Raw genomic sequence first — 25,766 nt, 5'->3', positions numbered from 1 at the left:
ATTTCCAACAACTTATGCTTAGAATTCGTCCTAACCTCATCCAAGGCTCGTAATCCGATTTGACCAGTTAAACACTGGTGTGAAACTTCTCATATTTTTACTTTTGTTTCCCTGGCCATCACGTCTTTGCTCTATCTCTTGCCCTTTCCTACGGGGCAAGTCCAGTAGGGCAAATGCATCCGGTACAGTCCGCTTTTGGAAGGTCTGATACGTGGTGAGAACAGACAACTGTCTTGGTTCTCAGGCGTGCTATCGCAAGCTTGCTAACTACACTTCTGCCCTCTTCTCACCAACATTCTGCTCCACACCTACCGGACTTGGCTTGACATGCTGCACCTCCAAGCCCTCAGACACAATCGCCCTCTCCTGGCTTTCACTTAGATCTGTAAGGTCGAGTGTGATCTTTGGCCCAGTGAACCTGTGGAGTGTCAGAGTTTGCACATTCGTGGGTTGGAGTCTCGATGCTTACCATTTGCGAGCGTCAATGAAGTAGTATGCCAAGGCACCGAGCCATACTGCCGAGTTGATGACGACCGTGTAGTTCATGCTTGATGGGGTTGGGTTCGGTCCTGTAAATGATCAGCTAGTTGTCTTATGGCAGACGACTAGACAGTACGTACCACCGACTGGGAACATGGCTAGAAGTGTGCCGAAGCATAAGAAGACGATTGCAGTCCAGCCAATTGCAATGCTGTACCTGCCTGTGTAAACAGGGCCTGCAAAGGTGTGTTAGACAAGATCTCCCTTGCATTATGAAATATTTTCATACCTGGCTTGAACTTATTCTGACCCCAAACAAGACGGCAAAGGATAGGTGTTCCCCACGCCACGTTGTTGCCGGCCACTGCCAACGAGAATAATGCTTGAGCGGCGGCCGGTGCGATCAACGAAAGGAGGCCAAGAATGGCACCAACACCGACACATCCCCAGACAGCCCGGAAAGGTATATAGCCAAGCTTGGCGCTGATCTTACGAAAGAAGCTGCTGAAAGGCAATGCACCATCTCTGCTGAAGGCCCAGCTTTGTCGTGAAGCCGCCACCAGGATGCTAAGACCCATCAGGAATTGTACGATGAAGAGTAGAGTCATCATGCCGATGGCGCCACGCTTTCCGAGGGCATCATAGTAGATTTGAGCCATTGGCTGGCCGAATGGACTGGTGAGTACTGCCTCAAGATCGGGATTCATGCATGCTGCGATGACGATGGTCAAGATCCAGCCGAAGAGCCAGCAGCTGCCGATGGACATGATGATGCCATAGGGTACTGCACGAGTAGCGTTTGAGGCTTCTTCTGACATGTGGACGCAGCTGTCGAAGCCGCCTGTAGACCGTGTCAGCTCATCATGCGCCCTTAATCTCATCGACTGCACATACCAATGGTCCAGATGGGAGACAGCCAAGCCAACATGAATGCCCACCCTGTCGGCCACGTGGTCAAGTTCTCGACCTCCGCGAAGACGAAGTGTGCACTGTTCCTTTGCGATGCCCGACCAACAGGCAGGGCGATGATGGTTGCAACGATCAGGACAAAATTCAGCGCGACAAAGACTGTCTGCAGCTTGCCCATAACTTTGCTCAGTGTGCTGGCAAGGACGCCATGGCACAAGATACAGCCCAAGAACACCGCGTATATCACACCGGATGATGGTGTGTAGTTGCCGTCGTTCGCGAGTACAACGACGCTCAACAGCATAAGCGAGAAGCCGTAGTCGATCGAGACAAGGCCGCCGACAAGGCCGAGAGTGTTACTATAACCGACCAAGAAAGACAACGCGTTGCGAGTCTTTGGGGAGGCGAAGTAGTGCGTCCACCAGTAAAGACTACAAACATCAGCATTGTATCGTTGCTACTGATTTCTCCTGGGATCGGCGACTCACCCTCCAGAAGTCGGCATAGCGGATCCCAAATCGGCCATAGCAAGGCCCACGACGAATATAAACATGCTAGCCAGGAACCAACTCCATACCATGCCTGCAGGCCCAGCTGGGATTGAGTATGCGAGAGTGCTTGCAATCGATGGAAGCAGACCCATGATCGAGAAAGCGATGCCAAAGACTTCTATCATGGTGAAATTGCGCCGCAGCTCTTGGGTATAGCCCAAGCCAGCTGCACTCTGTCAGTTCTATGCTTCATATCGATGTAGGTACAAAACGCACCCAGTACAGCGGCATCATCGTCACTAGCAAGGCCTTTGTCTATGGTAGTCTGCGAGACTCGTCTGACTTTCTCGGACTCCATCTTGCGTGCTGAGGTAGGAAAGCAAGTCTGGGACTGATGACTTTTATGTAGCGGCGAGCATGAAAAGTATACCCTGTCAGCTCCAGCGAGTGTACATGGCGTGTCAGTCGAGACCTCCGACATCTCGCAAGCACATACCCCTCACGTCAGGTTCTCGCCTGCGATAGCCGTTGCGATTGGTCGCGCATGCATGTACAGATAACGAGGGCAGCGCCACAGACAAGGACGATTGATAGGGCGGCATTCCTTCGGCTTTTTGATAGCATTTTGAAATGGCGTTGTGCATGATCATTTGGCATCTGCCGGCATACATACTGTCGGAGAGTTTCATCAGATTCTAGATACGATTCACGGTTCATACTCAATTCGTTGACAAGAAAGTGGTGATACTTTGACAAGGCGTCCTGTCGCAAATTTACGCTTGTCATGCACCCCACCAAAGTCAAAAGTATAATCGCTGGCCTGTGCTGATACCACAGAACACAAGTGCAAGGGCAACTTCTACATTCTGCTATTATCCCTCCGTCAAGATGTTGTCAAGACGCATGGTGCGTACCAATTGAAAGCTACAGTTGGGTTGCACTAATTTGCCGCAGCTATCACAAGAAGAAGAGGCACAGATTGGCGAAGAAAAAGAAGTGCGGCGTGAGGATCAAGAAAAGATCAATCGCTTCAGCAGGCTGCACTCGCGAGAGAAGGGTCTCGATGAGCAACTGAAAACCAAGGAGGTGCGTGAGGTGCATAGTTGAACCACAATCAGTACTAACACTCTCTCAGAAGGAAAAGGAAGACCTTGAAGAAATCTCCTCGGAATTGGAACTCGCTGACGAGGACGACAAGGTGCCGTACGTGACCTGAAAACTACAACAACGTGATCGGGATCTTGACTAATGGACCTACGCAGCTACAAAATCGGCGACTCATTCTTCTCACTGCCTATTGTGGAAGTACAAGACCTGCTATCTTCTTCGGTGGAAAAGATCAACGATGAAGTCGGCTCGCTCGAGGAGAAGTTGAGTGAGTTGCGGGAAGAGATGAACGACCTCAAGGCCGCCTTGTATGGACGATTTGGCCGTAGCATCAATCTCGAAGCTTGAGCACAATGATGCGAGAGCAACACAGAACGAATCATCGGAATATAATCGACACTCTTGAATGTCGCCTGCAAATTGTTGTCGAAAGCGATAAGACAACCAACAGCATACAGCAACATCAATTCGATATGTGCCTGCATGCACGAGGCTCTCGATATTGGACGCCAAGCTTGCTGATCGATATTAAGCTTGCCTTAAGCCGGACAAAAGTACATGATCATTGCCAAACTGCTTTTGCCGAGAGCCGGACGAACCAATCGCTATGTTTCAAGAGTATGATGGGTTCAACCACGATCTTCTTCACATTTCACAGTCTTAGCATTTGTCTCAGATGTCGAACATTCGTACCATTTCATCTTTATCTTGCTTATGATGAGCGTCAGAGACGGCGCGCAAGCCTCCCCGCAATCGCCACTGAATCAAATACCCGAGGTGCACGACAAAACGATTGACGACATAGACAAACTCGACGTAGAGAAGCAAGCCGAGATCGAAACAGCAGACAACTCGCGAGAAACGTCGTCGACACCATCCCCTGCCGCAAGTATACATCGGGAAGATGGCAAGACCATCGTCAGCTTCAGTGATGGCGATCCTCTCAATCCATATAATTGGAGCCAAACGAAGAAGATATACGTTGTCCTAGCTTCAATCTTTATGGTCTTCAACAGTACTATAGGCAGCTCGATAGCCTCCGGAGCGACTGAGGAGACTTCTCGATATTTTAATGTCACGAACCAAGCACAACTTGTCCTGCCCGTTTCAATCTACCTGATCGGCTACGTCCTTGGGCCATTAGTGTTCGCGGTAAGTCATGACCTTGAGAGGACGAAGAAATTTGTTCTTGCTTTGTCCGCCTCAACGATGCATGAACGAATCGATATACAAGCAGCGCTAATGCTAGGTAGCCCATGTCCGAGACCTATGGCCGCAAGATCGTTATGATAGGCACCTTCGTCGTCTTCACAGCCTTCACACTCGGTTGTGCTCTAGCACCTTCATTCGCTGGCCTGATCGTCTTCCGATTCCTGACCGGCGTCGGCTCTTCCACGCCAATATCTGTTGTGGGAGGTATCTATGCAGACATCTACAGCACTCCAAGAGCGAGAGGTCTCGTCATTACTCTGTTCATGGCAGCAACTACCTGGGGTCCATTGATCGGTCCGATAGCTTCGGGATTCGTGTCTGTAGTATCGTGGCGATGGTCGTACTGGGTTCTTTTGATCATCGCTGGAGCGACCTGGCCTTTCCTCTTGTTTATGCCGGAGACATATGGCCCGGTGATATTGGAGAGGAAAGCCAAGAAGCTGCGCAAGGAAACTGGCGATGAGAGTATAGTGGCGCCGAGTGAGTTGCAGACAAGAGACTTTCACGAACTGGTTGTAGTCGTGCTTATGCGACCTATCCGGATGTTCTGCACCGAGGCCATTGTCCTGACCACATGCCTCTATCTGTCAGTAATATATGGCATATTCTACAGTGAGTCGTCTGCAACAGTCTTGTCCATGCTGCAATGTTGACCAACAGATAGTATTCTTCCAAGCATACCCGGTTGTTTTTGGTGGCGTGTATGGCTTCAATGCAGGAGAAACGGGTCTCACCTTCCTGCCGATTGGCGTTGGCTCTGTTATAGCGACTGGCGTCTATCTGGCCTGGAACGATTACTACGAGAAAGCGCTGAGAAAATCTCCACCACCGCAATGGACGAAAGTTGAGGAATATGCTCGTCTACCACTGGCCTGTTTCGGTGGGCCACTGTTCGTAATCTCGCTGTTTTGGCTCGGCTGGACTGCTCGAGCAGATATCCACTGGATTGTGCCAACACTGTCTGCGCTACCATTCGGCATTGGCTTCCTGCTGATATTCATGGGGGAGCTGAACTACGTGGTGGACGCTTACGAAGTCTTCGCCGCCAGTGCCATGGGAGCAGCGTCGAGCTCGAGATCCATATTCGGTGTGGTTTTGCCTTTTGCTGCGAAGCCGATGTATGAGCGTCTGGGTATTGCGTGGGCTTGTACACTGCTTGCGTTCTTGAGCATGATCATGGCGGCCGTGCCATTTATTTTTATCAAGTACGGAGGTCAGATTCGTGCCAATAGTAAGTTCTGTCAGGAGCTTAAGCAGAAGAAGGAAGCGAAAGAACTCAAGGATAGAGAAGTAAGAGAGCGGAGAGTCAGCAGACAGCAACTAGAGGACGATATAGAGAAGCACGCATAGCAGCGAGTTTCGACATAGGTAGTGTCATTTTTATATCCAACTTCAATTCCGCTCTTGATGCTGCCAAGATTAAGCGATAGACATGAATTATTGCTGAGCTCTTGCAACGTACCAGGGTAACAAAGGTGAAGTCCTGTAAATGCGTCAGGCCAGAATGAGCTGGTACAAGGGTCTGGAACAGGGTGAGTGGTGGCTCAGAGCTACTACTTTTGCGAGTCAATCCGTCTGCTTGGGCTGCTCAGCTGCTGGGGCGGAGAGAAGAAGAGGGACGCAGCCTGGAAATGACGGCTACTCATACAATTGAGTTTCTGTCGGGTCTCGTTCCCAGACATGCAGGAATTACGAGCCGTATGCCTTATTATGTTGGTCCTCCTGGGACTTGCAGCGGGAAACATGACCTCCGTAGTCCATTATGTATGTACCAGGCCGCTAATCCATCTCACCGGTCCGACATTATTCTCATTCATCAGATTACCTGTCTGACCGAATTGCCGGAATCATCCCTGCGAAGCATCGTGAAGGCGGGGGTCATCGTCACGCCATCCTAGACAAGACCAAGGACAGATCAGAAAAGTATAACTCCTTCGGTACGTTCCTCCCAAGTCGAGTTGTTCCGAGGCCACTTTAGTAGGCTTTCCGTGTGGAGATGAAGTATCCGCGGGTGCGCTTATTTCATCAGCAGTGCTGCTGCGGGAAGCGAGGTGTGAGATGTCGCGGCAGAACGAATGGAATATAACCCGCTACGAGACTCCATTGGCCGGAGTGCCTCCTGGCGTTTGTTTTTGAGTCGACGTTGCGAACGGCATAATTGGCTGAGGAGCTTTGCAGCGGGGAGCTGCAGAAGCGAGATCTTTCTTGTCATAGTTGTAGTTCTACATGGCGGGCTGCAGTGCTTCCTTCAGCCAGCAGTGGTGAGCTGATATGATCTCGCTTCAGCAAACGGCACAACCCTCCACTTCTGCCTGTCGGATGACGGTGGCGACATCCTCCCTTTTATCTGCCGCATATCCATTTGTGGCACAAGCGGCTATTGGGCTGCGGCTGTTCTCTGACTTCCAAGGAGAAGAGCATTTGGTTCCCTCCCGCCCGATCCTTCAGCTATGACTATCGGTATCTCCAGGCCACCACCGAGGAATGCCATGCTTCCCGCCGCACCTGCAGGTCTTTGTGCCTTGCACGGCGCCGCCGTTGTGCGTCCTAGCTTTCTGAACCAATTATTGCGGAGTCTCTGACGAGCCATTCCTTGTCGGGTACTTGCATCTTTGTCACTGTCCTATGTTCATTATTGCCAGCAGGCATTCTTACTGTCTATCTATCTCCTCTTGACTGCACTGTTGCCTGTCTCTGTCTGGGTACTGCTGCTGTCCGTCGCTACTAGCAAGAATCCTACCTAATACCGTCCTACCGAGAGACACATACACTGATCCCGATCGGATCCCGTTAAGATTCTACGTTCCAGTCATTCATTTCGTCCTCCTCCGAACAACCCACTCCACCAGATCGAGCTCGATATGCATTGAGAAGAGACCATAAGCTGTGGGTGTCGGGGCAGTGAGCGTTACAAGAGTTCTTGAGTCACAATACAAATTTCTGCCATGGAGTTTGATCAACAATTTGCAGGGTATAATCTCCCCTGGTGAGCACATGACCTATCGCCAATGCTCACATACATTCTAGCAATGGAGATTGGAGCTTCCCAAGCCCAGGTGCAACACCTACAGCCGCTGCCTTCGGCAACCATGTCTTTCAGACACCCAAAAACGCTACCTTCCCTTCCCACTTTCAGGATGCTTTCAGCACACCGCAAATGCCAAGCTATGCTACACCTCAGCAACCACAGTATAGCAGGATGACACCAGTACAGAGAACGCAGTCATCGTCAGAGACTCTACGGTCCAACTTTTATGCTGGTATGCAAGCTGGTGTAATGCAGCCGGTACCAATGCCACAACAGATGAACTACGCTCCTCAAGTGATCAGTCCGGGACAAGGCATGGCATATCAGCCTTCACCTGCTCAGCCAATGATGCAGCATATCATTGCCTCACAGCAAATGCAGACTCCACCACCAACTCGTGGAACGCCGGGAAGAAAAGTCCAGCAGCCAACACAAGTAGCGTTCGGAACGCCTTCCACAATTGCCGCACGACGATTCACAACCCCTCAGCAGCAGCTGCAGCAAGCACAAGCCATACCACAAGGACCTTACACACCAGTGCAGTTCCCTCAAATACAGTTCTCGCCCGACATGTACCAGTTCAACAACTTTGGTCCAGCTTCTGCGCCAGTCATGCCTCAAACACAATTGTTGTGGGATCAGGTAAGGAGTCCGATGGCTGCAATACCTCAACAAGCTTCTCTGGACGACCCTTTCGCACCTTCCATACAGCAATCGGGGACTTGGTCTTCAGTATCACCAGCGATGAGCCAAGGTCCCATAATGAGCTTCGAAACTCCAGCCATGACCAGCTTTCCTGTGCAACCACCACATCCTCGACCAGCATCGGCAGCATCACTACCTGGTGGTTTTGTCAACAACGCGATGACGGTCGCGACTTCAGCGGCAAGTCTCGATCCATCTCTTATATACAGCTCGCCGGTCCGACCAATCAGTCGGTCTGCAAGCAGGACAAGCAAAGTCAGGCCAGACAAGCCTGTCAATAAGCGTAAGGACAGCGCACTCGAGAGCAAGGCACAGAAGGACAGTGTTTCGCCCGCGGATAGTGGCCCCTCCATATCTGGACCCGGCCTGCGTAGAAGCAACACCGTTGGCAACCCACGTTCGGGCACCGCACAGTCTGCTATAAGTATGGCAGAGTCACTAAGCCGAAGCGAGAGCATGCAACAGATTCCACGGACTGCTTCGCCGCTGAAGAGGATTGGAAGGACACCATTACGAGCTATTTCTGAGCACAAGCCCGTGCACCGGCCGTCTGTCATTCTTACAGTAGACGAGAACGGGATAGCACGTACCGAGACACGACGGCCCGAGCCCAGTCCGACGAAATCCATACGCGAACGCTATCCAGGACTTTTCGACTCTGATACGAGTGATGATGAGGACGAGGACGAGTCTGTCACGAGTGAGCAGCCTCCGAGCAGAAGTGCGTCGTTCAATTTCGCCAGGAGCGAAGAGCGTCGCGCTAAAGCTGCCAGACTGGATCCACCGGTGGAGAACTTGGAGGGCTTGAGCATACCGCGTACCAACTCGGCGTTGTCTGTAAAAGGCGTGACTCCTTCACGAGCTGCAGTGGCCGCTGCTGCACAGCTGAGACGCAAGGGCAGTCTTCGGCGTACCAGTCGTTCTACGGCTGGTAGAAGGAACATTTCTTCTTCTACGGGCTCCTTGATCGATTCATGTTCTATGGATATGTCTGTCGAATCGGGTCATGACAGTACAGCCGCCGGTGCTGAAGTCCACGCTGCGCAGAGTATCTGGTCACCTCCAGGATCTATGCTCAGGCCTCGAGAAGCCACGCTGGATGCGCACAACCGACGCTGGAGTATGATGTCGTTCGACCAGCAAGTACCGCAACAGCAGCCACTTCCTCGGACCCGTGCGGCGCCTCTGATACGCTGCCTTTGCGGCCGAACAGAGGATGATGGCTCGCCGCTTCTGCAGTGTTCCTCCTGCACGCAATGGTTACATCCGACTTGTACGGGTCTAGATCCATACCAGCCACCACGAAGATTTACTTGTTTTCTATGTACGAAGCCAGTAGCGGCTGGTTTCCGCTAGCTGAGCATTATTTGATGGCTGCGACTGTTATCAGTATGGTAATGTGTTCCGAGCAATATCGTGGGTTCTTAGCATTACCACAGCAGAATTGGCGAGCGCTGAATACAGACAAAGAAATCGTCCTCAAACACAAGTGACAGACAGTATCAATTCCTTTGTCTTAGCTACAATGTGATTGTAAGACATGGCATGTAGGTATATCAAGTCGATAGCGCAGACATGGCTGCGGAGAAAGGTTGTTTTCAGGAATAGCGAACCTAACAATCATAGACCAAGATGGCAGCTCAGACGCTCAACAGGTACGGCACGGCTCAGCAGATAGGCAGAAAAGCGAATCGGCTATCCTACGACTACAAGGATCTCACCAAGTCGGATCTGGACTGTGTGGCGGACATTCTCGTAGCCTCGCCAGCAGAAGCTACTGCGGCGACATTGTTTGAAGAAGCGACAAGTGCCATGATCGCACGCCTGCCCAAGAACCTTCGTTGTAAGCACTCCTGGCTATCGACCTTTTGCGCGAAACACAGGAAGCTGAATCCACTGCCTATCATCAGTCTATGGCGAATCGTCCGACACACTGTTGTGGATGAGCTGCGAAAGACGCTATCGCCTCTAACACAGACAGGCCAAGTACCACCTGAGAAAGCTTTGTTCGCCGATGCTCTGCGGTCGCATGACTGGCATAATACCGGCTGTGAAGCCTGCTCTATCGTGTCGATGGCTGAGAAGGTGGCTCTTGTCATAGCAGTCGCCGCAATACACCTTACCATCTTGTCACCTGCTAATTGGCGCAAAAGTAAGAGAGTCTACTTTCTCGAACGGCTGCTTCAGGGACGACACAGTTCTGGCAATGATGACCATTCAGTGGTGAAGATCTATACGGTAGGCTCCCATTTCCGGCAACTTCGGCGTGACTTGCATGCTAATAAACCGATCCAGGCAATACGCACCGCCGTCCAGAATCCGGCCAATCCTGGAAGCTTGTCTGCTCATTACAGTGACGCTCTACCGAGTGGGACCTCCTCTGGTGCACCGATCACATCGTCACGGCCTCTACATGATCCTCCTTGGGCCGCAACAGCCTTCTCCACGTACGAAAATGGTAATATGGCAAGCACTGTTCCTTTGGAGAGTGCGCCTGTCAACGACAACGAGGAGGAAGAGGGTGTTTGTATGACAGACAACACCGATGACCTTTTCGCCGACCCCATTCCGGGCACGGAAAGCCTCGAAACCGGCAGCATAATGATTGGTAACGAGGTGCAGGACTTGTTTGAAGACGAACCTGCATCAGCAGCAGTCGACTCGATTTGGAGATTCCGGCCTGTCTCGAGGGCTTCGCAAAGACTCGATAATATCTGGCTGCCTCAGTCAAAGTATGTGGGTGCTGCTCCAGCATTAAAGCGCGAAAGGTCTCTTTGTCCAGTGCTCCGCGTGGGCAAGAATGGTGAAGTAAAGGGACCTTTCGATCCGGCGAGCAAGTCCTACACTCGAAGGCATCTATGAAGAGTATGACTAGAGATTTTGCGTATAGCCGACGGGCTTGTTGTGGTGTTTATTTCGTACGATACAGTGATGGGGATGTACTGATGTATCCTAGACTGCTGACTTTCTCTACGAAACATTACTCACTTTCCGTCATGTTGAATCCAGCTCAGCGTTCAAGTTTCGATATCATGCCGGAGATCGAGCAGAAATATAAGTCGCTCCGCGCCCTCATAGCTCGTCACTTGTATCTTCTGCAAAACTGCCATAGATCTTCTGGAACGAAATGTAGATTGAATAGCGTCAAAAGGGTAAAGACTGGTGCCATCAAGCATGCGTAGAAGTATATTTTCCTGACCGTACAATCATTCAGTCCGCAATGGCGTATCCGAAGAATGGCGGGCGTATCGAAAGCGGACGCGGTCACCAGTCGTTCCTTCCTCAGCATGTGAGAACGCTAGTGCCGCGCTAGTGTTTGGTCACGCACCACAGACACAGACTTGTGGTACGTTCACTCACTTGCCCTTCTTGATACAAACACAAACCTTCTACCTTGACCTACTTACAATATTCTACCAGCGACCGGAACGTGCTGAACCCGATAAAAGACTGCAGCGCACTGGCTTGTAGAACATTGAGCCCGCTGTCAAGCACCCTCGCTCCGTGTCAAGCACATCAAGAAGAACCCTCGAAGCGAGGCCGAGTTGGGCATTTGCGACGTGGTCTTGGTGTCTTACACCACGATTGAGGCGGCATACTCAGAGATTCGTCAGACGGTAAGGGGGCTTGCCATCCGTGAAGAAGGATTCGAGGACGAGACTGAACGTCCAGGGGACGCTTCGGCCGCCATACATGATGAGACGCTGGCGCGAAGCAATCTCAATCGAGCCAACCCGCCTGTTGTTCGACCGCTATGCCAGAGTCGAGCCCAACTTCCTCTGCTTGCTCATTCTTTTGCTACGATCGTCCTGGACGAGGCCCACAAGATCAGGAACTCGAACACGCTGGTGACTTGTGGAGTCCGTCAAATGCATGCAGAGATTCGAGTGGCGGTGACTGGCACGCCGCTGCAGGACTCGCTAGAAGATCTCGGCTCACTCCTCATGTTCCTCAACATCTCACCATGGCAAGACCTCGTCTTGTTTAAGCGATGCTTCATGACCAAGCAATGGCAATCCGATCTTCCGGCTGATAGAAAGGCCCAGTATCACGATAATGACGCCATCCTCTTCGCGATACGTTCAGGCATCGGCATTCGTCGTGTCAGGAATCAGTTGTTCGACGACGAGCCGATCCTAGGTACGCCCAAATGGGACTCGTACTACTCCGGCTGCGGGCTCAGCAGCAAGCCGTAAGCATATCAGAAGGAGGCCCGCGATTTTGGGACCCGGAATACAAGCGCCGCATGAATAAGTCGCGCCGGGCAGGTGAAGCTCACGAGGACGTCAGACCCAAGGGAGAGACGTTTGCTACTTTACTCAAATGCCGACACGCATGTCATCCATCCCAAGATGCTCGATGCAAAGTACAGCGAGCTTGGCGTCGATGATCTCAAGAACATGACCATGGATACGATGGCAGACATGACCTTTGAGGCAGTTCAGGAGGGTGATGAGGGAATCAGGCGAGACGCTCGCGTCGGAGCAGAACGTGTACAAGCTCGCTGTGCTAAGCAGACGAGCAAAGAGAAGCGCGAGAAGGTGGCCGTCCGTCGCGCAGAGTTCCTCGACTTCTTCAAGCACAACACGGATGCAGGGCTGTCTGACAGACTCCTCGCCGTCGCCGAAGGAGTTGATCAAATGTTACGACAACATCGTCGCGAGGCCGAGCAGCTACCGACGGCTGCAGAGCGCAAGGAGTATATCGCCACCCACAAATGTCTCATCTTCCGTGAGTCTCTCGCGGCTCTCGACATCCTCGCGATTGGGCTGAAAGAGCACTCCAACATCGAGATCCTGCGACTCGACGGCACCCTCGACCAGCGGCAACGTGACCTGGCCCATCACGACTTCGAGGAGATTGAGGCGGGGGGACCGAAAAACTTCAGCTGGCCAGATGTCGAGCCCAGCCAATACCTCGCCATGGCGGGCACAGTCAAGGTATGTGCCAAGGGCCTGACGTTCATCCACGCCTTGGACGTCTTCATCCTCGCGCCGTCGTGCAACCCCTTCATCGAAGACGAAGTCATCGCTCGCGCCATCCGCAGAGGCCAGAAGAATGTCGTCGCTGTTCGTCGCTTCTACTCGAGCAGCTCGATCGAATCGCACATTTTGAGTCTCCAAGCGAGCAAGCGCAAGAAAATTTCCAAGGCCCTGGACGACGACATCGTCGCTACGCGTGGCCTACTTATCAAAGACGATGACGACCACGAGTTCCTTGAGGCAGTAAGTCAACGATACGAGGATGTCGTATGAGCCTAGCTGACACTTTTCATAGATTGGTATCCGTCACGTCATCTCAGGCTTGAAGCGTGGCGTACTTTGAGGACAAGGGAAATTTGGTACGCGAGAGGAGGATAGCCGATGGTGCGAGACCACGAGGTCGTCATGCCAGATAGAACGGCGGTCGAGTCGCTTTTACATCCACGTGACCAGGCGATATGGCGAGGCCGAGACGAGAATATGCATCAGGCGAGCAGACTAGGACCAGTGGGCAATGCCTCCTTTTCGTAAGTCACTCTTATCAATAACCACAGCACGCGTAAATTTCTATCCACCTCACTCCTCCTCAACAAACCCCAACTTCTGCCCAACCTGCACCTTCATCCCCTTCTCAATACACCACTTCCACCCACCCTTCCTCCCCCTCGCCTCCTCCCCATCCGGCCCTACCAATCTCCCCGTGCCCCATCCCTCATCGAAACTCGGTCTTCGTCCCTTCGGCGCCTCAAAAACCATCACGATCGTACTTCCCAACTGGAACCCACCCATCTCATCTCCCTTCTTCAGTGGATGACCTCCTAGGACAGCCGAGGCAGAATTGTATGTTGCTTCTGAGTATCCCGAGTACGGTTCTCCGCGTTCTTTGGCGAGTTCTGCTGCGTGGTCTGCGAGGGTATCGGTAAGGAGTGAGTTTGTTCGTAATTCGCGGTCGAAGTTCACGATGATAGAGCCGACGTTCGTAGCGCCTACGGGCGTGTAAGAGAAGAAGCCGTATTTCCACTTCCCTAGCAACACCACTCGCTCATTCAAGGTGAAGAGGCCGGGTAGTGTCCGCACGAGGTAAGGCGACACACTGTATAATTCTCCCGCAAAATGTCGTCTCGTCTGCACGACCCAGGAGACGGGACTGTGGAAACGATGGTAGTCGCCGGGTGCTAGGTAGACGACGCAGTAGTACAGCGTTGTTGGAGTCTCGGTAGAGTTAGAGGAGCGTTGGTAGTCAGGGGCTTGAGCTAAGTCTGCTCGTACGGCTGCCTCGGAGGTCGCGGTACTGCCTGTACTTTGATCTGAAGGCTTGGCACGCTGATACCATTTCCTCTTTTTGCCACCGCCGCCTTCGCGTGTCTCAGGAGGCTGAATCGAGGAGCCGGAGAAGAGGTTAGGGAGGGTGTAGGAGATGCCGTTGACTTGGGCGAACTGTTCGTCTGCTCGGATAGCTTCTTCGTCGCCGTGGCGTTCTCGACTCGCAGAGGGCTGAGGACTGGAAGGCGAGGAAGCTGCATTGGTCGTGACTTTACTATTCCTCCCTTTAGGCGTAGAACTCGACTGCTTTCCCAGCAAAGCATCTAGATGATACGTGACACCCTTCACCTGCTCCACCTCCCCATGCTCAATATACCCGAATTGCACCACCCTCCCATCTGCCGGCGACACAAGCGCAGTCGGATCAGGGTCTATCGGCCGCACCCCAGGTTTTATAGCTCTGTAAAAGAACTGCGCCAGGTTGCGATAGGTATGCAAATCCGGCTCCGCCACTTCCTCAAAGTTCACGCCGAACACCCATCCGTAGAGTTTGAAACCGGGGATGCGGATGTAGTAAGGAATATCCAGACTATTGAACCATCCCCAATACCTCGACACTGCCTTGAGTGGGATGGTAGACATGATCTGGACCGTCCATGGCCCACTCGGCACGATCCTCTCCCTCCTTTTCGGGCGCAAAGTACTCGTCTCATACTCCTCTGGGTGCTCGGAGCGATTCCGCCACTCTTCTTGTTGCTTTCGAGATTCCCGACTTTGGATGCGGTAGAATTGGAAGGCGCCGAGGAGGGCTATGCCTAAGGCAATGGGGATGGGTCGCCAGACGGTGTTGGTACTGCGCCAGGCTGTTGAGGCTCGAGAGGCGAAGGATTCTTTGCGGTGTCTCGAGGTTTGGTGGAAAGTGCGGGCGTGTGGTATTCGTCTGGTTGGAAGTGGGAGGGGATGGTGACGGATGGCGGAGCGGAGCAGGCGGTGGGGTGTTGATGGCGGCATCTTTCTCTTGCGTATATTACAGTCTATATGTACAACATGATGATGATGAATCGCTCTTTCTGCTTGTGATGAGGACAAGAGAGGCTCCTTCCCAAAAGAATAAATATGACGTACCAAGCTTCGCATGGCATGCACGCGAAGTGAATGTCCGAGCACAAGGACAGCTGGAGGCTGACAAACGACTCATACTCGACATCTCTTCAACATCTCATTCTCAATGCACACACGACCGTCATAGCCTCAGACATGGCGCCACCGGAACCACCAACCACGATCACACTCAAGGTCAAGGTCCCGCCAGGCTACAGCACGGATGGCAACGATGAATTCCCGCTTGGATCTCTCGCAGCCAACACCACGATCGGAGCAGTGAGGCAGCAGATTCAGACTACAATACCATCTCATCCGACACCGGAGCAGCAAAGGATCCTATATGGAGGTAGGGCGTTAGTGGATAACGAGCAAACCCTCGCAGATGCGCTGAACACAAAGCGCGATCCCACGCAGACAGAGTATGTGGTTCACTTGCTTGTCAGGAACGATGCGCAGAATGGAGATGGTCAGGGCCATAGAAGGGCCGTGAGCACACCTCCTGCCCCTGGTATGCAACAGCCACAGCAACCTGGTCAGCAGATGCCGATGCCTGGACAACACGTGCATCCAAACGTCCTCCACCAGCAAGCACTTGCTAGGCAAATGGCGATGCAGCAGCAGCAGATGTTACATCAGCATATGGCACATGGACAGGTAATGCAGCCAGGTATGCCACCGATGCAGTTTCCTGGTATGCAGGTGCCGATGCCGCCTGGATTCGGTCAAGCAGTGGCGCAAGGACAGCAGCAGAGAGCATCGATGGGTATGCAGGGAGTTGGTCCACAGCTGATGCCTACACAACAGCCACAGCAGGGTGGTGATGGTCAGCATGACCGCCCGTCTACAGACAACTTTGCTCAAGCTCAAGATCAGCAAGAACCGGCCGCAGGCTCTAGCCCCCAGCACAATCCTGCTATCCATGGGCAACCCCATCACCACCACCATCATCATCACGGACGGCCCGTGAGCGGACAGGGCTTCCACTTTCAGGGTGTCGGACCAAATGGTCAGCAGATCCAGATTCATCAGCAAACTCTGCAATTTCCTGGCCAACCATTTCCACCTGGCCAGCCGAATGGCATGCCCCTCTTTCCACATCTCTTTCCGCCTCAAGCGCAGCAGCAACAGGCAAATATGCCACCACCAGGACCATCTGCATTGGAGCGTGCTAGAAGCAACTTGACAGAGATGAGAACGATGCTAGAGCAAATCCGAGACACCATTAGAAATGGCGAGCATACTGAGGAGTCATTGCGAACGCAGACTGCACGGGTGGAGGAGTTGGAAGCGAGGGTGCGGGAGGTTAGAGAGTATGTTGATCCCTTTGGCGTTGCTGGAAACGCAAATATGAGAGCCGGGCTTTTCGCAAACGCTGGTGTCAACGCCTCAAGTTTGTTCGGTGACGCTGGTAGACGGTCTGCTCCACCTCAGCAGCAAGCGACAACGCCTGGAGGTGGCAGCTTATTCGATAGTGGGCAGGCTGCTTTTGCAAATGCCAATGGACAGCAAGGGGCAGGCGCTAGAAGTGCGCTACCTGCGCCAGGAAGCCTCTTCGGTAGCAATGCAAACGCTCAGACAAGTCTGTTCGGTGGTGTGCCAGGCGGTCCGCTCTTTGGCCGCCAGCCGATGAATGGCCAGCCACATAATCAACGCTCATTATATGAGGGCGCAGTCGGGCAGGCAGCCCCTTCTGGGCCGGACGACACAACATGCTACCTCCTTTCTGGCCCGCAGGGACCGCAGGCATTACTATTCACACCGCAGCATGGCACCTACACGGGCAGGATGCCAGCTGGATTGCGACCGACACCCACTGTCATGCCGTTGCAGCAACAACACTTGTTCCCTAATGCCACGACTCTTCAGCACGGACCAACTGGACAGCTGCAACAACCGGCTGCCAACAACGCTGTCCCAGCGCAGCCACCTGCCGCTCAGCCCAATGGTCAAGCCGTCGCAAACGCCGACCCAGCCGCAAATCCAGCACAAGCGCAAGCAGCAGCGCAACCAAATGCCCTCGGTCCGCTGGAACCACTTCTCAATCACATGTGGCTTCTCTTCCGCCTCTTGATCTTCGCATACTTCATCATGGGTTCTAATCTTGGGTGGCGACGTCCTCTGGCACTGGTCATGATTGGATTAGGCTTCTGGATGGTGAGGGCTGGGATGCTGGGTGATGGTGGTGTGGCGAGAAGATGGTGGGATGGGGTTGTGGGTGGGAATGCGGGCGCACCTGCTGCGCAAGCGCAAGGACGGGGTGGTGATCAGGCTGATGGGCAAGGAGCAGCAGCGCAGGGTCCAGCAGGAGCAATGCCAACACCGCAGCAAGTCGCCCAACGCCTGCTAGACGAACGCAATCAGGCTCAGAACGCTCGCGTCCACCGCTTGCGGGAGTACATCCGGCCGGTCGAACGGGCCGTAGCACTGTTCGTAGCAAGTCTTTGGCCTGGAGTCGGCGAAGCGCATGTTCGGGCTCGTGAGGAAGAGGAGCGGAGACGAAGGGATGAGGCAGAAGTGGCGGAGAGGAGGAGGCAGGAGGATGAGAAGAAGGCTGCTGAGGAGAGGGAGATGGAGAGTGAGGAGCAGAAGGGTAGGGAAAAGGAGAGGGAGATGGAGAGGAAGAAGGAGAGCGATCACGATGACCATGAGGAGAGGCAGGGGGAAGCGAAGGATGGTGGTGAGGGCCCGTCTACTGGAGCTTCCAACCCGCAACAGGTCAAGGAGCAGATCGTGGACTGGGAGTAGTCTTACAAGCGACTTCTATAAGGTAGCTGTACGCTTCTGTCCATGTGTAACGTTTCTACCTTACAAGCTCGGACAGTTGTTCCATCTCATCCGCATTAGGGATTTGAGCATTGCCAGGTCGGCCGCATAATCTGTCCGCCACTCGCCCGGTCCTTAATGCTAATGCTGGGGCCAAGCGAGGACCAGTGGCTGCTTGGTCGTATTGTGAAGCTTTCCACGCACTCATGTCTTGCATCGTTCCCCTTTTCTTTAGGTCAAGGGGCAGAGATTACAGGACGCAATCGGTGAGCCTCGTGCAAGATTTGCTCTTGTGGAAAATTTGATGGGATAAGGGGACAAGTCTGGCCTTCGACCTATTCTCTCTGTTCTGTCGTGTTCGAAGGTGCGGGCCGCACAAAGCTCACGCCTTAGCGGAGTGTAGTGAAGTTCGGCACTACTGCGGAACCTTTCGACAGACACAGGGTCACAGCAATTCTGTAGATCACACCGCATCATGGAAGTCCGTCTCCATAACACCAAGGGCATCCTCATCATCGTCGGCCAGCTCGTCGCCAAGCATGCTCACAAGCTGTAGCAGGCCTGTCTGCGTCCTATGTTCCGTATCATCTGCCATCGATACTTCCAGTACAGGAGACTGTACCTCGACATCGTTCGCGACTGGCGCGAGGCTGATGATTCGGATTGCTTTAGTGGGGAAAATTCGAGAAGGGCCACCATTGTGCTGCTGGGTTCCGTCTGAACCAGGAGGGTTCTGCCGCCAGCCCAGTGTCTGTCGGGATCCGTCAGTCCAAGGTCATAGATTGACACTCTAGTACGAACATACCGTATAGGTGGTCATGATGCAGTCATCAAACAATGCCATGAAGCTCACAGGAACCGCCAACTGCGGCGCCGAGCTCGAGAGCAGTGAGTATGAAGGTCGCTCAGGCTCGGCCAGTGTCGGTATCTTGTTCTCGTCGGTAAGCCCAACAACGTAAACACGATCTCGGATCTCAAACATGATCCGATGATCTGCTGCAGAAAGCCAGCCACCAAGATCAAAGCTCGCTCCATCACTTTCACATTCAATTACTGCGCTACGAGTATGCAGGGCAGCATGGTCCTTGAGAGCCTTACGCCAGTCGGAGCATATGAAGACTTGCCCCGTCCTTGAAAAGCCCACCATCATGTCTCCATACAATAGCCCAGCACCCCACTCGTCGTCGCCTTGCCAGTCTGTCTGTGGTTCTACGGTACGTGGTAGCGGACCATTCTCGATGCTGAGCGGTACAAGCCGATTCCTGCTCGGCTTCTCAGGAGGGAAGATTCGTGGTGTTGGACCGTGTCTGCTGACATCTGAGGCTCCCATCTGCCTAGCAGGGTGACGAATATGGTAACGCTTGGCTGCTGTAACATGGCGCGGCTCAAGTGTTCCAATAAGCTCTCCCGAGCCTTTGTCGTAGACATGGTAACCACGATCGCCCATAGAAACCACCATAATCTCTTCGTTCTGGTCGAGATGGCCAATGGCACCTTCATCCATCCGAATGTGCTTCTTCAAGACTGGTGGCGATGCTTGCATATCGTACACAAAAGCTTGGCCTTCAGTCGAGACGACACACAGTGTATCGTGCGATAGTTGGAAGCCTCTCGTCTGGCAGTCATGTGGCAGTATCGTGATCCGTTTGAATTCTCCACGTGACAGAACCTCAATGTCCGTCCGCCATACCTCTATCGCGTCGCCTTCACGGTCAAAGCACATCATACCGTCCTGGTACTCTAGATGGGCATATGGCCGAACAGAGTGCTCATCGCTGCTCGTTGTGTATGGTAGACGCCACAACATGTTACCAGAATCCATGTCCGTAACATTGAGCCCGCCCGATTGAGAAGTCGACACGAAGAATCGGCGCTTGAAGTCTGGTCTAAACCGCCATACTGGATCATTGCCCACTTGGAGGACGGATTCCGTGGTTAGAGGCTGTTGGTCATTCCAATTGCGAGCAAGTAGCGTCTGCTGTTTACATAGCTCCTTGGATGTATGTACACCTTCATATATCTTAGCGAAACTTGTCGCGGTTGCCAGAAATTCGAAATCCTTCGTGCCTGGCGGACGCCATACTTTGCCGCTGGACGAGTAAACGGCCTCCTGGTGAAGCTTGTCGATGAAGTCGTGCCAGGCGGACGATGTCCTGTTCAAATGAGCCACGCTAGGCACGGCAGTAAACTCAAGGATGCGTAGCACAATTTCCGGCGGTAGCACGACCAAAGGATCCATGGCTTTCTGACGTATTTTCGAGATGGTAAGAAGAGATGCGGAACGCCTCACAGCCAATAAAGAGAGATATCCAAGCAGCAAGTCTCATTGATGTCAGAAATGTGGAGATGATATCGATTTATTATTTATCAATATTTGGAAGCAGCTTAACAACATATCTATCAAATTTATACACATCAAGTAGGGCTAGCTCTGCTTCGTGTACTTCTCCTCGCTGTCCTCCATTTCAACTGGCACCGCTTCAATGTCATCCCTGCCGTCGATGATGCTGTTCGATTCTAGCGTCCATGGAGATATGAGGAACAATATGTAGTAGGACATGGCCGTTAGGACCAACCCATCCAGCCACGCCATTGTATAATACGCTTGAGCACCACGTGAAACAGCCAAATTGCTGTTGATCGAGTGGGCCAGCCCAGGAACCAGAGGCACAATGCCAACAAGCATAGCTGCAATCGCGCGCCAATTGAAGCCTGCCGTATACCAGTATAGACTGTTCCCAGGCTGGTAAAGTGCTCGGACGTTGTAGCCTTGACCCTTACGCACCAGCCAGTAATCGCTGACCAGCAGGCCGATAAGTGGTCCCAAAAAAACGGTATACCCATTAAGAAAGCCCAGAAAGCGCTGCGCTTTTGCTTGTATCAACCATGGGCAGATAGCGAAGCCCAAGATGGCACAGATGATCTGGCCCCGGCGAAGATTGATGTATCTGTAAAAGATGATCAGCATCAATCACGAGATCGTCTTCATCGTACTCACTTCGGCACCATGCCCATCAAGTCATTGGCAAAAGGTACAGAATTGCCGACCACATTCGTCATGATATTGGCGAAGCAGAAAAGTAGACCAGCAAAGAATTGTGCTGGCCGATTGGTCCATAGCAGCACGACAGATAGCGGATTCCATAAAATCTGGCCATACACCACTTGTGCTGACGCTGCCATGACAGTCCCGAGGAGCTCCGTCAGAGTCATAACAACTGGAAGCGCAAACTGCATCTGCCACGCATGGTGTCTATTGTGTGCGTATCGTGTCATATCGCCCATGTTGACGGCGAAAGTAGCATTGCTTGAAATGGCTGCGGTGATCGTCGAGCAGAATACGTAGCCGACCGTCCAGCCGTTCGACACTTTAGTTGGAATGCTGAAAAGTGGCCCCCATCCATTGGACGCTGTCAACGCCCATGTGAACAGACAGACTCCGAAGAATGGCATGACGGCGACCTTGATCATTAGCATCCAGCGCAGAGCGTTTACTGACAAGAACATGAAGGGTAGTTGCAGGATCCAGAACACGGCAAAGCTCAAAAGATCAGGTGCGGTGATGGCGGCGCTGGCTGGTAGAGCGTCCGCATGCCAATATTTGAAGCTCGGCCAGATAGCCTGTATCATGCATCGTACAGCATTGCCACCAACAGAGCTCTGAACGCCCATCCAGATGACGCAGACCACGCCACGAATGACCATAGCGATATATGCTCCGCGCATACCGAAAGATGCTCTCGAGATCACGGGAAAGTTGAGGCCAAACTTGCTGCCAACATAGGCGCTGCTGAAAGTTGGGATCATTACAAGCATATTGCCAACGAAGCAGGCCGTGATGGCCAGACCCGGGTTGAGTCCAAGAGCAATCGCACTGGACGGCGTTTCGAGTTGAGCGACGTTAAATCCTTCCGCGACCCAGAATGCACCCACGTGATACCATTCCCATTTCTTCTCCTCTGGTGGAACTGGATCCAGGTCTTTGTTGCTCCATCGGGCACTGTCACCTTCTGCTGTGAAGGATCCTGGCCGAGGATGGAGTATGAGCCTTTGTCGGATAGCATTGAAGCGGTCCATCCTCTGAGTTCGGTAAGTACCGGGCTCGTGTGGTCAAGGTTGCCTCAAGTAGAATACCAGCCCGATGTTGACGCTAATCCTGGATACAACGACAAACGCGTGAGTGATTCCGTGTGGTATCAAGCCAACTCCATTGTAGACATTCGGAGTAGTATAGACGACTAGAGGTGGACAGATGAGGATGTGAGGGGTGAGGGCACAGTTAGTATTGGTACATGCCAAGCCATGACTTACTCGCAGTCTAACATGCATGTTGCATGAAGCCGCATTTGCCTATCTGCAAGACCCACGTGAATCAGCAGCTCACGATTGCAGGTCGACCTCTGACTACACAAAGCATGTCAACTGAGTCCCAATGGGGAAGGTGAAGTAGCGAGACTGATACGAGGGCGCTGATCCTGATAGCGGTTGCAGAGGTGTGAATAATTGTCTCGTTTGGTAAATTACGAGACAGGCAATGGTTGCGTACACCGTCCCGTACTCAATGACCGTCGATGTCCTTCTTGTCTTGCACTCTCACCGAAGTGATTTGTGACCAGCTCAAAGATTCGTGATTGCGAGCGCAAACCGAGCGCAGTAAAAGACGTGTTGGCGCAGCAGAGAATGATGGGAAGTAACAATGCCCTTAGGTACTGCAACTGTATCTTCTGTTCAGCCGTATCTCGATTGTGAACATGCTGGCAACAAATTAGCTACGACAGATAAGATGAGATGTGTGCTGTTAATGAGTGTGAAGTTTTAAGGTAGTTCGGGCAAGCGGACAAGGATCCAACGGCACAAGCCGATTGATTGTCTCACCGTCGTGACTCCATGCTAGCGATTGCAGGTGTCTACGTACTACTCACCCTCGTTGTAGGTGAGCTACCGCCAGCTTGAAGTGCCTGAGTCCTATCGCAGTCATGTCTGCCTCCTTACCGGGTAGTCGAGATTTGCCAACATCCCGCTTCGACTTGAACACATACTGGGGGCGCGTCAAGCACTCTGCAGACATATCAGATCCGAGGTGAGACTGTACAGCACCTCCGCCGTGGAGTGGGCGCACATTGCGATCCGCAAGGGTCAGTATGCCTTCAATACAGCAGACCTACCAACCCGCCACCATTAATCCCCCTTTTACAATTACTGATCCGTCGAGTAGAACACTATTCACAAGCTCGAGCGGTCTGCAAAATGCCAAAGATCTCCTTGTACGATACAAGCAAGGGAAAATCCAGCAGATGACGCCAGAGCTATGGACGGCGAAGAAGATTGTTGACTCGACATTGCATCCAGGTAGGAAATCCACAGCGGATGAGTGATCTTCTTCTGACGAGACTACAGATACTGGCGAACCTGTCTTTCTGCCCTTTCGCATGTCTAGCTTTGTGCTGTCAAATCTGGTCGTCACAGCTGGCATGCTTACACCAAATCTAACTACTACTGGCACGGTTGCATGGCAATGGGCTAACCAAAGCTTGAACGTGGCCATCAACAGTGCGAACGCGAACAAGAGCACACCTATCACGACGGCTCAACTGGTACAATCTTACTTCTTGGCGGTGGGTGCGAGCTGTACGGTGGCTGTTGGCTTGAACTCCATCGTACCAAGACTGAGGCGTCTAAGCCCGGCAACAAGGACGACACTCGGCAGGTTGGTACCCTTTGCTGCTGTAGCAAGTGCCGGTGCACTCAATGTGTTCTTGATGCGTGGCGAAGAGATCAGAAGGGGTATCGACGTCTTTCCGAGCGAGTCTGAGAAGCAGCGAACGAAGCGCGAGAAAGACAACCAACCGCTGGAATCGCTCGGCAAATCGAAGAAGGCTGCTACCTTAGCAGTCGGTGAGACTGCGGTGTCTCGTGTACTCAACTCGACGCCCATTATGGTCCTACCACCATTAATTCTTGTGCGATTGCAGCGGGGAGAGTGGCTGAAACAGCGGCCGCGGATGGTGTTACCTGTCAATCTTGGTCTGATCTTTGCCACCAGTATCTTTGCTTTGCCACTTGCATTAGCCGCTTTCCCACAGCGTCAAGCAGTCAGCGCGAAGGGCCTTGAAGAGGAGTTCTGGGATAAGGCTGGGCACGGTGGCAACGTCGAGTTCAACAGAGGAATCTGAGTGAGACTCTGTGCAGTTATGGCGCCAGGCAACTGCGAACGCATCCAACTTGTATGCTGGCTTTCGAGTACCGAAAACAACAATGAAGCACTTAGTTCATCGCATTCTCCCAAAACTACGCTGCTCGATTCATAGCTTACCAGCATCACTCTGGTCGGGCCGAGATATACACCGTCTCGAGCTCACTTTATCACGTTCAAGAAATAGCAAGGACCTCTAGCTTTGCATCCTGCCAAAGCATAATATGCCGCTACAATGCCCCCTGAACTCTGCACAATTCGGGCGAAGCTGCCGAGTGATCAGCAAGGTTTGAAGAGCTTACGATGAATTACATTGTTGTTATTTCCGCTTGTGGTAGTTTCGGTTGTTCGGACATTCAGGGTGGGCTTTACAAGCGTTGACGAGATTTGTTGTACAACATCGCGGTAACAGACCAGAAGCTCTGCCGTCTCAATACTCATCAAGGCTGGAGGGCAATGAACGACCAGCAATGACTAGGATTTCATGCCGTTGAGAAGATGCCGGTTGTGAGATGTGCACAGACGACGTTCAGCTACTCCATGAAGATCATACAGGTACAGTCCGTTGTCCGAAACCTTATACCACGACAACAAACTGTATCTTGCATATAAGGCTGGACCAACAAAGTCTACTGTGTGATCTAGGCTTTTACTCTGCGTGATCATTACTGCATCGACTCTGCTTGGCACGCCCCGGGACCTGAAAGTGATTGAGTGGCAACAGTGCTATGTACAGACTGGTCGACGAAGGTCAATATGCTTTTCGAGTTCCCGCACGTGTTGAGCGTGTTGTCCATGCGAAGGACGGGTTGTCCGCTCCTATATAGACACTGCTTGCAGCCACAACCAGCTTGGTCTGTACCGTACCCTTTCCTCCAAAGTTGTCTTATCGATCAAATCTCTGATTACTTCGCCCCAACAGTCACTACCATCATGCAGACCATCACTCTCGCTCTCGCCGCCTTCTCGGCTATTGCTAATGCTGCTCTCACCTACAACATCACCCAAGCGACTCAGCCAGGAGAGTTCCAGAAGTATCATTGCTTGACAACAGATGAGTGGAACAAGCGCCTGCCTGCTTGCGTCGTGCCTTGCCAGATCAAGGCCAACCAGCAGGATGGCTGTGCTTACGACGACTTCGCGGTACGTGCTGTACTGGTGACTCTCTTCGTCCCGCATGTCTGACTGGTTCTTCTAGTGTCATAGCGTCAATTATTCTGTGTTCTCAGAGATAATCGAGCCTTGCGCCTTCCCACCTTCGCTTGGTGGCCACGGCACATGCAGCCTCGAGGACCTCGGTCGTGTGCGTCCTCTTGTGCAGGACATGGGCAACTGGTAGGACACTGGTCGATACCCGGGGGACTTCCGGATCGTACTGACCACTCCCAGGTTCAATGCCACCCTCTACACTGCCTACGCTGGCTGCCCACAAGAGCTTTCAATCCTCAAGACGCTTGGGATCGTTGCCAGGGAGAGGACCGTCATCACTCATTGATCGACTGGTGAAGATTTAATAACATGCTTTGTAT

At 52.6% G+C, this 25,766-nt stretch overlaps 13 protein-coding genes across 13 annotated transcripts; 9 read left to right on the top strand and 4 right to left on the bottom strand.

The window, feature by feature from the left end:
- Positions 1-267: 267 nt before the first annotated feature.
- Positions 268-2,065, bottom strand: UGA4 (GABA-specific high-affinity permease; the record flags this gene model as incomplete). Its single annotated transcript, XM_064833687.1, has 6 exons — positions 268-418; positions 470-569; positions 621-716; positions 770-1,321; positions 1,375-1,820; positions 1,878-2,065. 6 exons carry the CDS (start codon positions 2,063-2,065, stop codon positions 268-270), a joined length of 1,533 nt encoding a protein of 510 aa, XP_064698648.1.
- Positions 2,066-2,768: 703 nt separating this feature from the next.
- LTS14_000977 (uncharacterized protein) lies at positions 2,769-3,335 on the top strand (the record flags this gene model as incomplete). Its single annotated transcript, XM_064833686.1, has 4 exons — positions 2,769-2,786; positions 2,835-2,966; positions 3,016-3,083; positions 3,143-3,335. 4 exons carry the CDS (start codon positions 2,769-2,771, stop codon positions 3,333-3,335), a joined length of 411 nt encoding a protein of 136 aa, XP_064698647.1.
- A 369-nt stretch (positions 3,336-3,704) lies between these two features.
- Positions 3,705-5,549, top strand: LTS14_000976 (uncharacterized protein; the record flags this gene model as incomplete). The annotated part of the gene is made up of 3 exons (XM_064833685.1): positions 3,705-4,139; positions 4,241-4,811; positions 4,864-5,549. The coding sequence occupies 3 exons, from the start codon at positions 3,705-3,707 to the stop codon at positions 5,547-5,549; spliced, it is 1,692 nt and encodes a 563-aa protein (XP_064698646.1).
- Positions 5,550-7,226: 1,677 nt separating this feature from the next.
- Positions 7,227-9,288, top strand: LTS14_000975 (uncharacterized protein; the record flags this gene model as incomplete). Its single annotated transcript, XM_064833684.1, has 1 exon — positions 7,227-9,288. A coding segment is annotated over one exon (2,062 nt), but the record flags the coding sequence as incomplete, so codon positions are not given.
- A 276-nt stretch (positions 9,289-9,564) lies between these two features.
- On the top strand, positions 9,565-10,794 carry LTS14_000974 (uncharacterized protein; the record flags this gene model as incomplete). Its single annotated transcript, XM_064833683.1, has 2 exons — positions 9,565-10,170; positions 10,228-10,794. The coding sequence occupies 2 exons, from the start codon at positions 9,565-9,567 to the stop codon at positions 10,792-10,794; spliced, it is 1,173 nt and encodes a 390-aa protein (XP_064698644.1).
- A 358-nt stretch (positions 10,795-11,152) lies between these two features.
- Positions 11,153-12,128, top strand: LTS14_000973 (uncharacterized protein; the record flags this gene model as incomplete). Its single annotated transcript, XM_064833682.1, has 2 exons — positions 11,153-11,221; positions 11,445-12,128. The coding sequence occupies 2 exons, from the start codon at positions 11,153-11,155 to the stop codon at positions 12,126-12,128; spliced, it is 753 nt and encodes a 250-aa protein (XP_064698643.1).
- Positions 12,129-12,284: 156 nt separating this feature from the next.
- Positions 12,285-13,257, top strand: LTS14_000972 (uncharacterized protein; the record flags this gene model as incomplete). The annotated part of the gene is made up of 2 exons (XM_064833681.1): positions 12,285-13,157; positions 13,210-13,257. 2 exons carry the CDS (start codon positions 12,285-12,287, stop codon positions 13,255-13,257), a joined length of 921 nt encoding a protein of 306 aa, XP_064698642.1.
- A 233-nt stretch (positions 13,258-13,490) lies between these two features.
- On the bottom strand, positions 13,491-15,188 carry PSD1 (phosphatidylserine decarboxylase 1; the record flags this gene model as incomplete). The annotated part of the gene is made up of 1 exon (XM_064833680.1): positions 13,491-15,188. One exon carries the CDS (start codon positions 15,186-15,188, stop codon positions 13,491-13,493), a length of 1,698 nt encoding a protein of 565 aa, XP_064698641.1.
- A 246-nt stretch (positions 15,189-15,434) lies between these two features.
- Positions 15,435-18,026, top strand: LTS14_000970 (uncharacterized protein; the record flags this gene model as incomplete). Its single annotated transcript, XM_064833679.1, has 1 exon — positions 15,435-18,026. One exon carries the CDS (start codon positions 15,435-15,437, stop codon positions 18,024-18,026), a length of 2,592 nt encoding a protein of 863 aa, XP_064698640.1.
- A 481-nt stretch (positions 18,027-18,507) lies between these two features.
- On the bottom strand, positions 18,508-20,283 carry PUS1_1 (tRNA pseudouridine synthase 1; the record flags this gene model as incomplete). Its single annotated transcript, XM_064833678.1, has 2 exons — positions 18,508-18,795; positions 18,850-20,283. The coding sequence occupies 2 exons, from the start codon at positions 20,281-20,283 to the stop codon at positions 18,508-18,510; spliced, it is 1,722 nt and encodes a 573-aa protein (XP_064698639.1).
- A 186-nt stretch (positions 20,284-20,469) lies between these two features.
- Positions 20,470-22,121, bottom strand: LTS14_000968 (uncharacterized protein; the record flags this gene model as incomplete). Its single annotated transcript, XM_064833677.1, has 2 exons — positions 20,470-20,992; positions 21,043-22,121. 2 exons carry the CDS (start codon positions 22,119-22,121, stop codon positions 20,470-20,472), a joined length of 1,602 nt encoding a protein of 533 aa, XP_064698638.1.
- A 1,064-nt stretch (positions 22,122-23,185) lies between these two features.
- Positions 23,186-24,217, top strand: fsf1 (Sideroflexin FSF1; the record flags this gene model as incomplete). The annotated part of the gene is made up of 2 exons (XM_064833676.1): positions 23,186-23,393; positions 23,442-24,217. 2 exons carry the CDS (start codon positions 23,186-23,188, stop codon positions 24,215-24,217), a joined length of 984 nt encoding a protein of 327 aa, XP_064698637.1.
- A 953-nt stretch (positions 24,218-25,170) lies between these two features.
- LTS14_000966 (uncharacterized protein) lies at positions 25,171-25,732 on the top strand (the record flags this gene model as incomplete). Its single annotated transcript, XM_064833675.1, has 3 exons — positions 25,171-25,380; positions 25,436-25,572; positions 25,627-25,732. The coding sequence occupies 3 exons, from the start codon at positions 25,171-25,173 to the stop codon at positions 25,730-25,732; spliced, it is 453 nt and encodes a 150-aa protein (XP_064698636.1).
- Between the last annotated feature and the right edge of the window lie 34 nt (positions 25,733-25,766).

Source organism: Recurvomyces mirabilis (genome assembly GCF_035927965.1).
Source record: "Recurvomyces mirabilis strain CCFEE 5264 chromosome Unknown scaffold_2, whole genome shotgun sequence".
Classification (NCBI taxonomy): Eukaryota; Fungi; Ascomycota; class Dothideomycetes; order Mycosphaerellales; family Teratosphaeriaceae; genus Recurvomyces; species Recurvomyces mirabilis.
This window is presented reverse-complemented; position numbering and strand designations above follow the sequence as displayed.